We start from the raw sequence: 13,829 nt of genomic DNA on the forward strand, positions 1-13,829 counted from the left end.
ATAAGGGGCACATTCATCAAAATACAACTGGTCCGAATACAAAAAATTTGTATTTTTTTTAAAGGTTACAACTTTTGCGTATTTTCTGTGACTTTTCCATACATTTGCGCGACTTTTTGATACTTTGCAAAATCATATTATCGTGTTGAGTACAAAAATTTTGGATTCATTCAAGCCTTGGTATCATGACTTTCCTTTCCAAGTTGGAGCTGCAGAGTGCCATTGAGTCCTATGGGAGGCTTCCAAAATCATGCACAGAAGGATCAGTCAGAAAGGTTTTCCTTCATTTTACGATTGTTCAGACACGAAAAAAACATACTTTTCGACCATTATACGATCAGATACGATTTTTTCATATTTTCAAATACAAATTTTTCGTACTTTAAAAAGCAGGATACTAAAAAATCGTATTTGATACATTTTTTTTGTATCATGCTTTTTAAACATACGAAAATCATACTTTGATAAATCTGCCCCTAAATGTTTTGCAGAAAACCTGCTTTTTTCCTATTTTTTGGATTTCTACAATTGTATATAGCTGCAGCACAGAGCAACAATAGGAGCTAAAGCTTTTTTCACAAGTATTTTATACAAAGTTCACCGACAATTTTTGTTTTTTGATAGTATAAGTGAAGTTTATCTTGCTTGACAAACAATAAAAAGGAATTTGAAATTATTTCTTAACTTAAAAAATTTGCTGGCTTTTTAATACTGATTATGTTATTTTATGTTCTGACTTTTGTATATAGAAATAATCATTATGTAAACGGGTGAGACATTTTAATGGCAAATAACCATACATTATATAAAGAGATGTAAAGGTGATACCTGTATTGGTCAAGATGATAAGGATAGTAATATTTCAAGGCTCTAGATGATTTTTTAATTGAAAAGAATGTGGAATGTTCAGAAAAGAACAGAGTTTTGCAAGCTTCCTATGATTATTATTATTAAGTTAGCCAATAAAGGTTAAGCCTTTATATGTTGCTCTTTAATATTTATACTGGATAAATTGGTCTAACTCTTTTACCTGGAGTAATTATGACTAATGTGTCATAAGATAATACATTCTACATTTATAAAGCAATTCTAAGCCATAAATGACATTATGCATAGCCCAGGTAAAAATTCCTGCAAAGAAGCAGTTGTATATTTAGACAGAAACTAATTAAATATGACCAAGTGTCAGTTTATCTTTTTGATAAGGGTTTCTCTGGAAGACAATTAAGCCAAATTTCTGATTTGGGCCTTAGACATGTACATGTGAATTCTTTTGACAGATACAAACAAACAGAGATTCTGATATTAGATGATAAGGCAGGAGGAGGCTAAAAAGTATAATGCTGCTTTATAATAAAATTGATCTCAGTTTTACAGAAAATCTTAACAGTCATTCTCTGAATTCTAAAACGTACAGAAATTAGGCTCCTCTAGTCAAATCAGCTCCTTCAGGTGCCTTAACTTCAAGAACATCAGCTCCGATGCTGAAACAACCAAAGCTCTAACTACATGAGAACAGAGATTGCAATGAAAGGCTTAACCTGCAGAATAAACTTGATTTTGCGCACAAAATGTTTCTAGTATGGTTAGCTATTTCTGAAGAGATGTAGGAGGTATTCCTAAACTGTTAGAATCCTGTTGTTTAAACACTAGGTACTGCAGGATAACGTGAGGCTCACTGAAATGGATATCAGTAAAAAGCATTCTAAAGAACACAGCAATAACAACTGCCGACTTTTGGTGATGCTGTTGATTTTAGCTATGGGCTGCAGATCCTTAGATTTTAGCATGTGCTTTAACAAGCTCTGGGGGGGTTGAAAAACATTTATTGTGCAAAGGAATTCATGTTTTGGGGTGTTTTTTTCGTTTTTTTTTTTTTAGCAAAAACCCTTTAAAGCCCTTTAAAGCATGTTTTTATGTATTTTATTAAAGCACAATCGAAATATTAATTCAATGGTTTTCTTTTTTTATATTCATAAGAGGATGCAGTCTAAAATTCAGTTTTGAGCGTGTGGTCTTTATAGAATAATTCACACAGTGGCATAAATGATTCATGTGGACTTCATTTGAAGACTTAAGATGAAAACGTAGAAGAAAGAGAACTAATTCATACAAAAATATATTTTTCATATTATTCCCATGATCCTTTATGTGCTTGCAAAATTGTCTATAAATTAACCAATAATAAAGAGCTCTGAGGCATCGCTTGTCTGGGTTTTTAAATCTACATATTATAGTATCTGTGAGAGAATGATAGGACCCAGAGCTGAGGGGCATGTGTGAATGCACTGTAGAGTATATATATATATATATATTTACATTATATGCATATCAGAGTCTAAAATGGAAAATCATAACAAAGCATTTAGCCCGAGGCTTTGCTCACAGATGCAACCCTTAAAATAAATAAATAAATAAAGAGTGACTACAGATTCCTTCTAATGCTGCCAGAATATAATCAATAAAGGCACCTTTAGAAAATGTCTGCTTGAGTTAAAGCATATAAACCTCTGCAGTAGGGCTGACATTATTTCCCACTAGAGATGCAAAACAGCATCTAGTTTGCAGTCAGTTCAAGCCTCCTGTAAGTGAACAGAGACAGCATCCTCACGTACTATGCCCAGGACCACTGCAGAGAAACAGAAACCTGCAATCTTTCACAACTATCAAAATAACTGAAATCATACATTTTCTTTGATATACAGCAGAATATTTGCATTGCTTTGAAGAAGCTCCTATTCATGAATGCCTGTGCGTTGTTCTACAGTTTTATAGTCTATGTCAGTGCTGTCCAACTGGCGGCCCGCGGGCCGCATGCGGCCCGCTACCCCCCTCTGTGTGGCCCCCCACCTGTCTGGCTGCTTTGATGGCTTACTCTTGTGTAAGCTTTAAATGGTATCAGTACTGTGATTAACTGCCCCCCCCTGCATGGTTCTCACCTCAGATTCAGGCTGTAATCAGGCTGTATTGTTTAAATATGTAATTCCCTGTGTTGTTCACACCTTTTAATCTCTGCATTGTTCACCCCCTGCAGTGTTCACACCTCTGGCTCAGGCTGTAATCACCCACATTGTTCCCCCGTTCACACCTCAGGAGCAGTAGAAACCCACAAATAATCCCTGCACACTACAAAAAGAACATATACTGAGGTGGTACTGCAATTAAAAAGTTTTTTAATATATAGTTATTGTGCAGACTGTAGAAGCAGTGCCAGCATTGTGTCACTGTATGCTGCCTGTGTGTGCCATACACACAGGCATCATAGGGCAAGCAGAGTATGGCACACACAGGCAGGGTAGGGAAGGCAGAGTATGGCACACACAGGCAGAGTATGGCACACACAGGCAGAGTATGGCACACACAGGCAGGGTAGGGAAGGCAGAGTATGGCACACACAGGCAGAGTATGGCACACACAGGCAGAGTATGGCACACACAGGCAGGGTAGGGAAGGCAGAGTATGGCACACACAGGCAGGGTAGGGCAGGCAGAGTATGGCAGGTTTTTGCTGTACTACAACCATTAATATGGGTATGGTCATGTGATAACATGGGTGTGGTTTCAAGTGGGTGCGGTTTCAAAAAGGGGAGTGGTCAAAACTGGCTTCCATTATCGGCCCTCCACCACGTAGGTCGGAAAAATTCCGGCCCTCGGTACAACAGAAGTTGGACAGCACTGGTCTATGTGACCTGCATATGCAATTGCCTGACAGATAACTCATTATTACATGACTATAGCTATAGTAGGCACCTGTTACATGGTAGATTTAACCATCTACACAGCACCTAACCACTTCCCAAAGCAAAACACAGAATAAAAAAATGAGTTCTTGAAAAAGTTGGGGCAAATTAATGCTGTCAGCCCTTATTCTGAAAGGAAAGACTATAAAATTACATGTCAATTAATCTCAAAGCACAGTATCCAAACCCAATATCCCCTACATACAGAGCAAGGCAGTGGAAGAGCTATGAACTGAATTTAAAGTTACAGCACAAAAAGCATTTCCCGTGTATACATTTTAAATACAATCTTCTCCTGGACCATCAACTTTGCAACCAATAAGTGATTCGTTTTGTTCAGGAAGCTTCTGGTAGAACAGTGAATGCAAAAAAGTAACACTGGTTTCCATGGGTTACTGACTCGTGTGAGTGTGTGAATGGTAGGTGGAAATAGTAACAGGGTTTGTTTGTGAAAATTGACAAAACTGTCCTGGCATAAAGTACAGGGCCATGCCGATAACTCTTAATTTGCATAAATCAGAGGCTAAGGGGCTAATTTATCAAAGTCCGAATTTCAGACTTTTAAAAGTACGTTAAGGAAAAATTTGGATGAAATACGAAAATTTCTGATGTGTGCTAATTGTGCGAAAATTCGCATTGTGGTCATACGAAAATATAGTAGTATGATCCGAAAGTTCAGAAATTTTCGTATTCGAACAATCGTAAACGGCATGAAAACCTTTCTGACTTGAACCTTCAGTGCATGTTTTTGGAAGCCTCCCATAGGACTCAATGGCACTCTGCAGCTTCAACCTGGCCAAAGGAAAGTCACAATACCGAAGCTATGAATAAATAACGAAACTTTTGTACTCGTTGCGACAAATGCGATTTTGTCACACAAATTGTCACAAAGTATGAAAAAGTCACGGAAATTAACAAAGAAAATCGTAGAAAATATGCACAGTTCTAAATCGTAGAAAAAATACTAATTTTTTTCATTCGTACCCATTCAGACTTTAATGGATGGGCCCCTTAATGTACAAAACCAGGGGCTTGGTGGTCTTCTCTTCTAAAAGGGCACTGGCACAGAACAACTCACAGAGCAGGCTTGCGTTTAACATAATGATCTGTGTCATGCCAACATTTTCTATACACAATACAAATTAGTCTCACCATTACTGGAAAAATGAAGCAGTAGCAGACCTACAGCTCTGATGATCATTTTAAGACTTGAAAGGACAGTAATTCTGATGTCACAAAATAAGCAATAGGCAAAAATGAAAGAAATCAACCTGCACACAATTAAGAATGAAGCAGTCCAAGCTTGTTCATTTGACACTGACGTCCAAGACACCAATGTTTTAAGGTGCAAAAGCCATTTATCAGGTAAACAAAGTGATACTTTTTCATACTCTGGCAATCACCTTCCTGTGAGAATGATGCTATTTACAGACGGAGAAAACATAAGTAGACATTTCACTCAGATATCCTGCTATGTCCCATCATGTCATTCTATGTAAACAGATTGCTGCCATATTTTTTCCAGTCAAAGGGATTCTGACACGCTGTGCCATAATATGCCATGTGAAATGTGTGCTGTCAAAACTAAATATCCCCATTTTAGTGCAGTGCATGCAAACTTCCAGTTTACATTTTTACTGGGTGTTTTTTTCTGTACTTTGGCAATTCCAGTTGCAATAGTAAATAATACAGTAACAAATGAGCAGCTTAGCAACACTGTATGCACACTCTATTTACAGCATGTACTTAAACACTTCATGCACTTAATTCTTCTTGAAAATTGTAATGGCAGCTAATATACAAAAACAAAGCTGAATTTGCAGCTCCAAACATGTCCCAGGGGAAATAAAAATGAATCAATAAGAAATTCCATAAAATAGGAAATATACCTTCAGCTGTTCATCTACGACTCTGGTGACCTCTCCAGCCATAGATTCCAGTGTTTCTTGAATTGGAATGGGTAAACTGTTGGCTCCAGCCCATGCTGCACCACCAAGATGGTAAAGGTTTGGCAAAAGCTGCATTGTATAAACATATACTGGCTTTAGACAACAATGTATAAAACAATAATACAAGCAACATTGTATGGAGCTATTACTGATATTAATGAAAACGTAACCCCCTCCACACAAAAAAACTGAATCAGTGAACAGCCCCTTTGAATTTTTTTAAATACCTGCCACTCCAGTTGTTAAAAGGTTAATAGTAAGACTGGAGCATCCCCTTAATCACTTATGATTCCTTCTTCTCCACAAACTTACTCTGCCCCTTCCCTTAGGAATTGACATTGGCTCTTGGATTATTGAGAGTGCTCAGTTCTTCTCAACTCAGGTTACCAAACACACCCTCCAGTCAAGCAGCCAATGAAGTGATGGCACTTTCCATAGAAACTCTGCTGTGCACTCTACTGAAGAAACAGGTTTTTCTCCTAACCTTCTCTCCTGAACTCAGTTTAACCATTACAGTGCTCTGTCTAAGCAGGATCTTTGTCAAAGTAAATTCTGCCTGTGTAAGCCTGCATTCTTCATTGCAGGAACTTTACAGTGCACATGTGCTGTTTTTAGATGTAAATTTTACTGATGTCAGAGGAAAAATGGCTGCCTGGTGAAAGCTGATATTTGTTTAAGGAAAATGTGATGGGGCTGGCCAACAGAGGGGATATTTGCAGTGGTTTTGGTGGGGGAGATGTGCCCATCTTATATACATTGTAGGAAATGTAGAGTTTACATGTCCTTTAAAAGCAATGAATAATATGTTAGGGTTTTATGAAGTATAGTCTTAGACAGTTTAAAGGGGATGTTTATTCCATGTTTTGTACAATGAAAGCAAATGTAAGTCTAACCTATTTTTCTTAACAGTTTAACTGTGCAGGAAACTTTGGGCAATTTTGGAAAACAAAGTGCCGTGTAAGCCATCCCACCAGCCATGTGTACAGAATAGAAGGGGAAAGAAATGCAGTGTTTCTTTCCACAGAGGACCCAGAGCAGCAGGACTGTAAGTGTTTATGGCTGTATTTACATTTACCTTTCAGATAAAGCTTACTTAGTTTTAACCTTTCCTTCTCCTAAAGTCAACATTTCATACTGCTAAGCTGTCTTTGACAAAATAACAATAAAGCTTACAGTTTTTGAATTCTTTGCATCTCGCATTATTCTTTCTGCGGACTTCACGTCTTCAATCACAAAATCGACCCCGCAATTTCTCAAGGAGTTCAGGTGATCTTGAACTTTGACACATATTCTGTCAATCATCTGTAAAAAGCAGCATATTTTTTTTACACTGAGCAAAAAAGAAGCAATAGTACCAGTGACTAAAACAGCAGTAATAACAAATATACTTTTATTGTCCTTTAGCACTTATTTTTATAAAGCCAATACACAGAACATTACCAGTGCAATCAATCCCTGCTCTGTAGAGCATAACGACAGAATGAAACAATCTGAACTCTAGGGTAAAATAGACAGAACTACCAAAATTGCTTTTGTTCCCAATGGCCGGGGAACATTTACTTGTCTAAGAGACTATGATAAGAAAGTGATTTTATACTTCAAAAATGGTTTTGTTGTTGCTGTATTCTGATAACTACAACTGATAAGCAAGGTCTGTTTCACTGTTTCTCACCTCTGAAAGGCAGAACACAGAACATTTTAGGTAGTACAGCACAGATCTGTCAAACTGAAACACCATGCTCATTGAATTGCATCCAATACTGTTGTTACAAATAGAGGGAGATTTGTATAGCCATTGTCTCTCAAAATACTAACATTTTCATTCAAGCAAATGTACTGGATATTGTATGACAGGTAGTGATTTTTCAGTATTTTGCCATTTTTTTCCCATATTCCAAATAAAATTAACCCAAAGGGTCCTCGTCGATTTATATCTCATATTGCAAGCAATGGGAGACTCTGGGTGCTATTATGTGCTGTTTAAAGCGGTTTTCTTCACCAAAAGAAAAGGCCTCCGAATCCTCTCCATGCTCACAGTAAGTGAGCTCTATGGCATCCCCGTCACAGTGCATTTGGGGTAGTTTTGGCCCATTAACATTTTTTGGCTGAAATTCACCCCATTTGCACAGTAAGCACTGACTGTGTAAAGGGAAGCCTTATCACAAGTGCATAGATTGAAATTAGGATATAATTTGAGTGACAATTAAATTTGTGTTGGTTTAATGTATACAAGCAGGGTGATACTGAATTGGTAATAGTGAGTGACACAACCTGCTCAACAAGAATGGTGGCAACTTGACATTTGTTTGAAGGGTCCATCTGCAGGAATTTGTAGAGGGCAAATGCAATAAATTGCACAAAAGTGTGAATATTTTTTGCAGATATATAATGTCAGTTTGTTGTCTGTAGAAGGTAAAATAGAAATTTAGGTGCAAATACACAGGCAAATGTTTATTCTGTTTTAATACCATTTATTACGTTCCCACAATATACTTGGCTGAGGTAGGGAAGATGATGTGAATCTTTTATTTAAATAGACAGAAAGAAAATGACTGGTTTGCTTTTGCCTTTGAAGCCTTAGGGGGGAGATTTATCAAAATATTCTTTTGAATTTCTCTTTTTCATTTGTTGCTTGAATTTTTCGAGAACAAGAATTTTTTTTGAAAATATTCAAGTACACAGAAAGCTTTCAATTTAAAGGAACAGTAACACCAAAAAATGAAAGTGTTTTAAAGTAATTAAAATATAATGTACAGTTGCCCTGCCCTGGTAAAACTGGTAAGTTTGCAACAGAAACGCTAATATAGTTTATATAAATGAGCTGCTATGTCAACACGGGGGCAGCCATTGAAGCTGGGAAAAAGGAGAAAAGGCACAGGCACATAGCAGATAACAGATAAGCTTTGTAGAATATAATGGGGTGGGTTTTATCTGTTATCTGCTAAGTAACCTAGAGCTGGGCGGTATGACCAAAAATTTTTATCACGGTATTTTTCAAAATTATATCGGTATCACGGTATTTGACGGTATATAAATAAAAAAATAAATAATAAATATTGGTGGCCCCCCACCCCCCCAACACCAACCCCCCCCCAACAACCCCAGCCCCCCCCCAACAACCCCAGCCCCCCCCAACAACCCCAGCCACAACCCCCCCCAGCCCCCCCAACCCCAGCCACAACCCCCCCAGCCCCCCCAACCCCAGCCACAACCCCCCCAACCCCAGCCACAACCCCCCCAGCCCCCCCAACCCCAGCCACAACCCCCCCCAGCCCCCCAACCCCAGCCACAACCCCCCCCAGCCCCCCCAACCCCAGCCACAACCCCCCCCCAGCCCCCCCAACCCCAGCCACAACCCCCCCAGCCACAACCCCCCCCAGCCCCCCCAACCCCAGCCACAACCCCCCCCCAACCCCAGCCACAACCCCCCCCCAACCCCAGCCACAACCCCCCCAGCCCCAGCCACAACCCACCCCCCCAGCCCCAGCCACAACCCCCCCAACCACAACCCCCCCAGCCCCCCCAACCACAACCCCCCAGCAGAACTTACCCAACTTGTGGTTCCTCCAGCTCCAGCGATGCGTCCTAGCGACGTCGCGTGCGCGCTGACGTCACATGCGCACCGACGTCACATACGCACGGGCGCAACCCGGAAGTAATAGGAGAAAAACAGCAGGAGGCGCGCATACCGGTATAGCGGTATGTTTAAAACTCATACCGTTTTTTTTTAAAAACCGGTATACCGCCCAGCACTAAAGTAACCTGTGCCTTTTCTCCTGTAAATGGCTGCCCCCGTGGCTACACAGAAGCTTTATTATATAAACTATAGTAGTCTTTCTAAGGAAAACACACCAGTTGTACCAGTACAGGGCAGTATTACACTTTCATTTTTTGTTGTTACTGTCCCTTTAAAAAGACAAGCTTTCCATTGTTTTCTAAGCAGCTGGCAGGTTTGGGCTCCTGACATTTTCAATACCCATGGAGTAACCAGTGACAAAATATCTTAACTGTAATGAGCATGTAGTGCTTTTATTAATTGTTGTTTAACTTAAGGCCCTCTAAGAGATTATTCATGCCCCCATGCCCAAGGGATCCACAAAACATTTTGTATAAAATCATAATATCATTATAATTTGGTACTCAAACATTTGGCATATGAAATGGAAAAATATAGAAACATACAGTCACAAGTTTACCTAAGCAGTAGTAGTAGGATCGTACTACAACAATACTGAGGCCTTTTTATAAATAGCTGTACAATGCTTTAAAAAGATGCAATAATCTTTTGATCACCAAACTCTCAGTATAGATTGGAAGGGTAAGACAGGATAAAACAAGGACAGTTGCACACTGGCCGAGAAAGAATGGATGACAGTGAATAAGAAACATAGCAAAAAGAAGTATTTTGTCTGGAAGAAGGTAATAAAACTTTAAGAATATGAATCAGCTTGTGCTTGAAGTTCTTTCCATTTTAGAGATTTGTTGACATCTTTTGTGAATAATAAATACTTTCTCTAGTTTAGCCACTGGATAGTTAAATCACCTGTTGTGTGGTGCTAGTAACAATACTTTGTTGCAGTCGATATGCTTGTTCCTGTAGGTACTTCCTTGTTTCATGATTTCGCAGCAAATAGTTTTCTATCTAAAAAAAGGAAAAAACATTAGAAAACTTCTAAATAGTAATGGTATTACAGTTACAGTATATGACCATTTGTAAGATCACATTATTCCCTGATTTCTCAACTTCATTAGTAAAGGCTCAATCATCAATGCCAAAACTAAAAGGTTTTTAACATGCATGGCAGGCTTAAACAGGCATTTAATGACTTCTCATTGATTTCTCTATTAACAGTTCATTTCTAAATCTAATGAAATGTAACAGCAAGTGGGCTGGAAATTGACCCTAAATGTACTATTTATGCAAAATCTTATGAAGGAATATGAATTTCATGTTTTATAGCAAACGTACACCTAATAGCAACAGCAAATAAACAGAATCTTCCCCAAATTAAGTAGGTAATTGGTTAGTCAGCAGGAGAGACTACATCCTAGTTTACTGTTTTTGGAAGACACTGCGGTATTACAATATATATATATATTTTTATTGCACCCTCAATAAAAAAAACAAAATTAACATGTAGGGTACATTTATAAAAGATGTTCCAGAGCAGCAGGTTTGGCATCCATCTGGGTAAAGAAGTGTTTTTTTTTACTGGGCAACATTAAACTGGGGGACTTAAAAAGCAGTTTTTCTTGTAGTATATTGCTAACCCTCCTCTTAGGATGCAAAGTAGCCCTGTACTTGCCACCTGCCTTTTGCATTTAAGCCAGCATGTTGCTTCTAAACTACTTTATCCCATCATTGAATATGAAGATATTGCAGTATAACTAATAATAAAAAAACAACAAAACACAAATACAAGAGTATTGTAGAAATGATACCTATATTGGCTAATAATAAAAATACATTGCAAGCTTTCGGAGCTCTAAGGCCCCTTCATCAGGCAAAATACAAATGATAACAGAAATGGCACAACATTTATACTGATAGATCTGAGAGAAGTGTTTACAAGCAATAAATTAGGAAGTTACAGATAGATAGAGATAACTCATGAAGATAGTGAAAGTAATTAAGGTTTATTAGGGTGGGTTGTAAATAGTCCAGGGGTCTGGATTCAGTCAAATCAGACAGTGTGACATGAAACCTGACCCCAAATTAAGGCCCTGTCTTAATGTGTTGAATAACTCCATACATTTGAATTCATAGATCTTCCTTTCTCGTTCAGATCCAAAGTTCCCTTTTAGAATTAACACCTTCATGTCCTGAAGCCTGTGGTTCTGATTGCAGAAGTGTTGTCCCACTGGTGTATCACACGCTTTGGTTTTGATCTTATGTCTGTGATGGTTCATCCTTGTGCGCAGTTTTTGCCCTGTTTCTCCAATGTACATTCCTCCTGTAGGGCACTTAGTACATATGATCAAGTATACAACATTGGAGGAAGCACATGAATAGCAGTCCCGAATGGTGTAGACTTTTTGTGTATTCGGTATTGCAATTTGATCTTTGCACAGGATGTATTTGCAAGTCTCACATCTTTTGCTGTTGCAGGGAAATGTACCTGCTTTAGTTGTTTGGGGAAGAGCACTTCTAACAATCATTTTCCTCAGACTGGGTGGTTGTCTATAGGACAGAAGGGGCCATAGAGCTCCGAAAGCTTGCAATGTATTTTTATTGTTAGCCAATATAGGTATCATTTCTACAATACTCTTGTATTTGTGTTTTGTGGTTTTTTTATTATTATTTTTGACACTGGCTAACACGGTACTACAGTTTTTGTTTTCAGTATTACTAAGCTATTCATTGCAATTATGGGCTCTGTTATCCAGAATGCACAGGATCTGGGTGGTTTCTGGGTAAGGGTTATTTCTGTAATTTGGATTGTCATACCTTAAAGTCTACTGAAAAAAATCATTTAAGCATTTATTAAACCCAATAATTTTGTCATCAATATGTTTTTTAAGCAATCTTAGTTACTATCAAGTACAAGCTGCTGTTTTATTACTACAGAGAAAAAGGGAATCAGTTTTAAAAATCTGAATTATTTTAATAAAATGGAGTCTATGGGGCACATTTACTAATCCACGAACGTCCGAAAGCGGTTTTTTGTAATGATCGGAATTTTGCGACTTTTTCGCGAATTGTCGCGAATTTTTCGAGCGCTCAATACGAAAAAGGCGCGACAATTCGCGAAAGTCGTAATGGCTATGCAAAAGTCGTGACAATTCGCGAAAGTCATAAGGGCTATGAAAAAGTCGTGACAATTCACGAAAGTCATAATGGCTATGAAAAAGTCGCGTCAATTCACGAAATTTGTATTGGCTATGAAAAAGTCGCGACAATTTGCGCAAGTCGTAATGGTTACGGAAAAAAGTCACGACAATTTACGAAAAAGTCGCAAAATGTTTGTTTTCCAATACGAATTTTTCTCATTCGGATTCGGATTCGTGGATTAGTAAATCAGCCCCTATGGCAGATGGCCTTCCCTTAATTCAAAACTTTCTGGATAATGGGTTTCTGGATAACAAATCCCATACCTGTAAATTGTGTAACCTGGCTTATTTGGAAAGATATCACAATAAACCCAAATGTATAACTAGGACTTAAAGGCTGTTCATAGAGCAAATGATATAAAACTGCCTTTCATCAACATGGCAAACAGATAACTGTAGTTCCCCCATATTGGTTATTGATTTGTGCCTGAATAGCAAGTACACAAACATTTTCAACACATATTAGCCAAGAAGCTATCTTTTGTGCAACTGCCAACAACAGTTATTCGAATTCACTGCTGTTTGCAAGGTCCTTTTAATGCATGACCTTCATTAAATATTGTACTAATTGAGGGGAAGAAACAAGTTGCAATGGTATTTAATTATTTTACAGGTTTTAATCCTAAACTATACTAAGTCAGCTTGGACACATTTTTATGTAAATTAGTAAAATCACCAATAAATAACTTTCTTGAATGCCAATATACAAAAAACTGTGCATGTAAGTGACACAGGTCTATAACAGATGGAGGTACTATGGGGGAAGCCGGAGTCCCAACTATAAAGTTAAATTAGCACTGCACAGCATATTGAAGAAATAGTGACAGTGACAACAATACGATCGTACACACAATTAAAACAAATATTTTGCCATAACTTGTAATAGAAATCCAAGCTTATTGTGATTTATCTTGCTATGCCAGAAAAGTGCCATATTTTTCCCAAAGATGATGCTAACTGGCGATCTGACTCATACTTGATATGCAACTTAGTCTTAATCAGAATATACAATCTACTGTACAGCAGTAGAAACTAGGCAAAAGGGATGTCTGACCTTTTGTAGGGCTTCTTCTGTCTTTTCTGGATTAGTCTTCAGAGCCTGGGAAGCATCATTCATAGGTATGGGCATAAACCTCAGGGTATAGTTCCTAAAACAATATTCACTGTAAACTAAAGATACTTTATAAAGGAAACTAATGCAGTTTAAACTGAGCCCTCTGAAAGTACAGTTAATAAATAAAAAAGCAGGTCAAAACCATATAAACCAGGAATACGGGCTAGAAACTAGCTAACCTTGAGGACAAAGAGCT

At 38.2% G+C, this 13,829-nt stretch overlaps 1 protein-coding gene across 5 annotated transcripts in view; it reads right to left on the minus strand.

The window, feature by feature from the left end:
• Positions 1-13,829, minus strand: part of carmil1 (capping protein regulator and myosin 1 linker 1) — a 163,127-nt gene that overhangs the window by 40,210 nt on the left and 109,088 nt on the right. For all 5 annotated transcript variants that reach the window (XM_031903488.1, XM_031903487.1, XM_018094821.2 and 2 more), the window contains 4 exons: positions 13,574-13,667; positions 10,232-10,330; positions 6,862-6,990; positions 5,629-5,757 (listed from right to left, as the gene is read on the minus strand). In XM_031903488.1, the coding sequence (XP_031759348.1) occupies positions 5,629-5,757; positions 6,862-6,990; positions 10,232-10,330; positions 13,574-13,667 (451 nt within the window). The remainder of the gene's footprint in view (positions 1-5,628; positions 5,758-6,861; positions 6,991-10,231; positions 10,331-13,573; positions 13,668-13,829) is intronic.

This window comes from Xenopus tropicalis, chromosome 6, assembly GCF_000004195.4.
Source record: "Xenopus tropicalis strain Nigerian chromosome 6, UCB_Xtro_10.0, whole genome shotgun sequence".
Lineage (NCBI taxonomy): Eukaryota > Metazoa > Chordata > Amphibia > Anura > Pipidae > Xenopus > Xenopus tropicalis.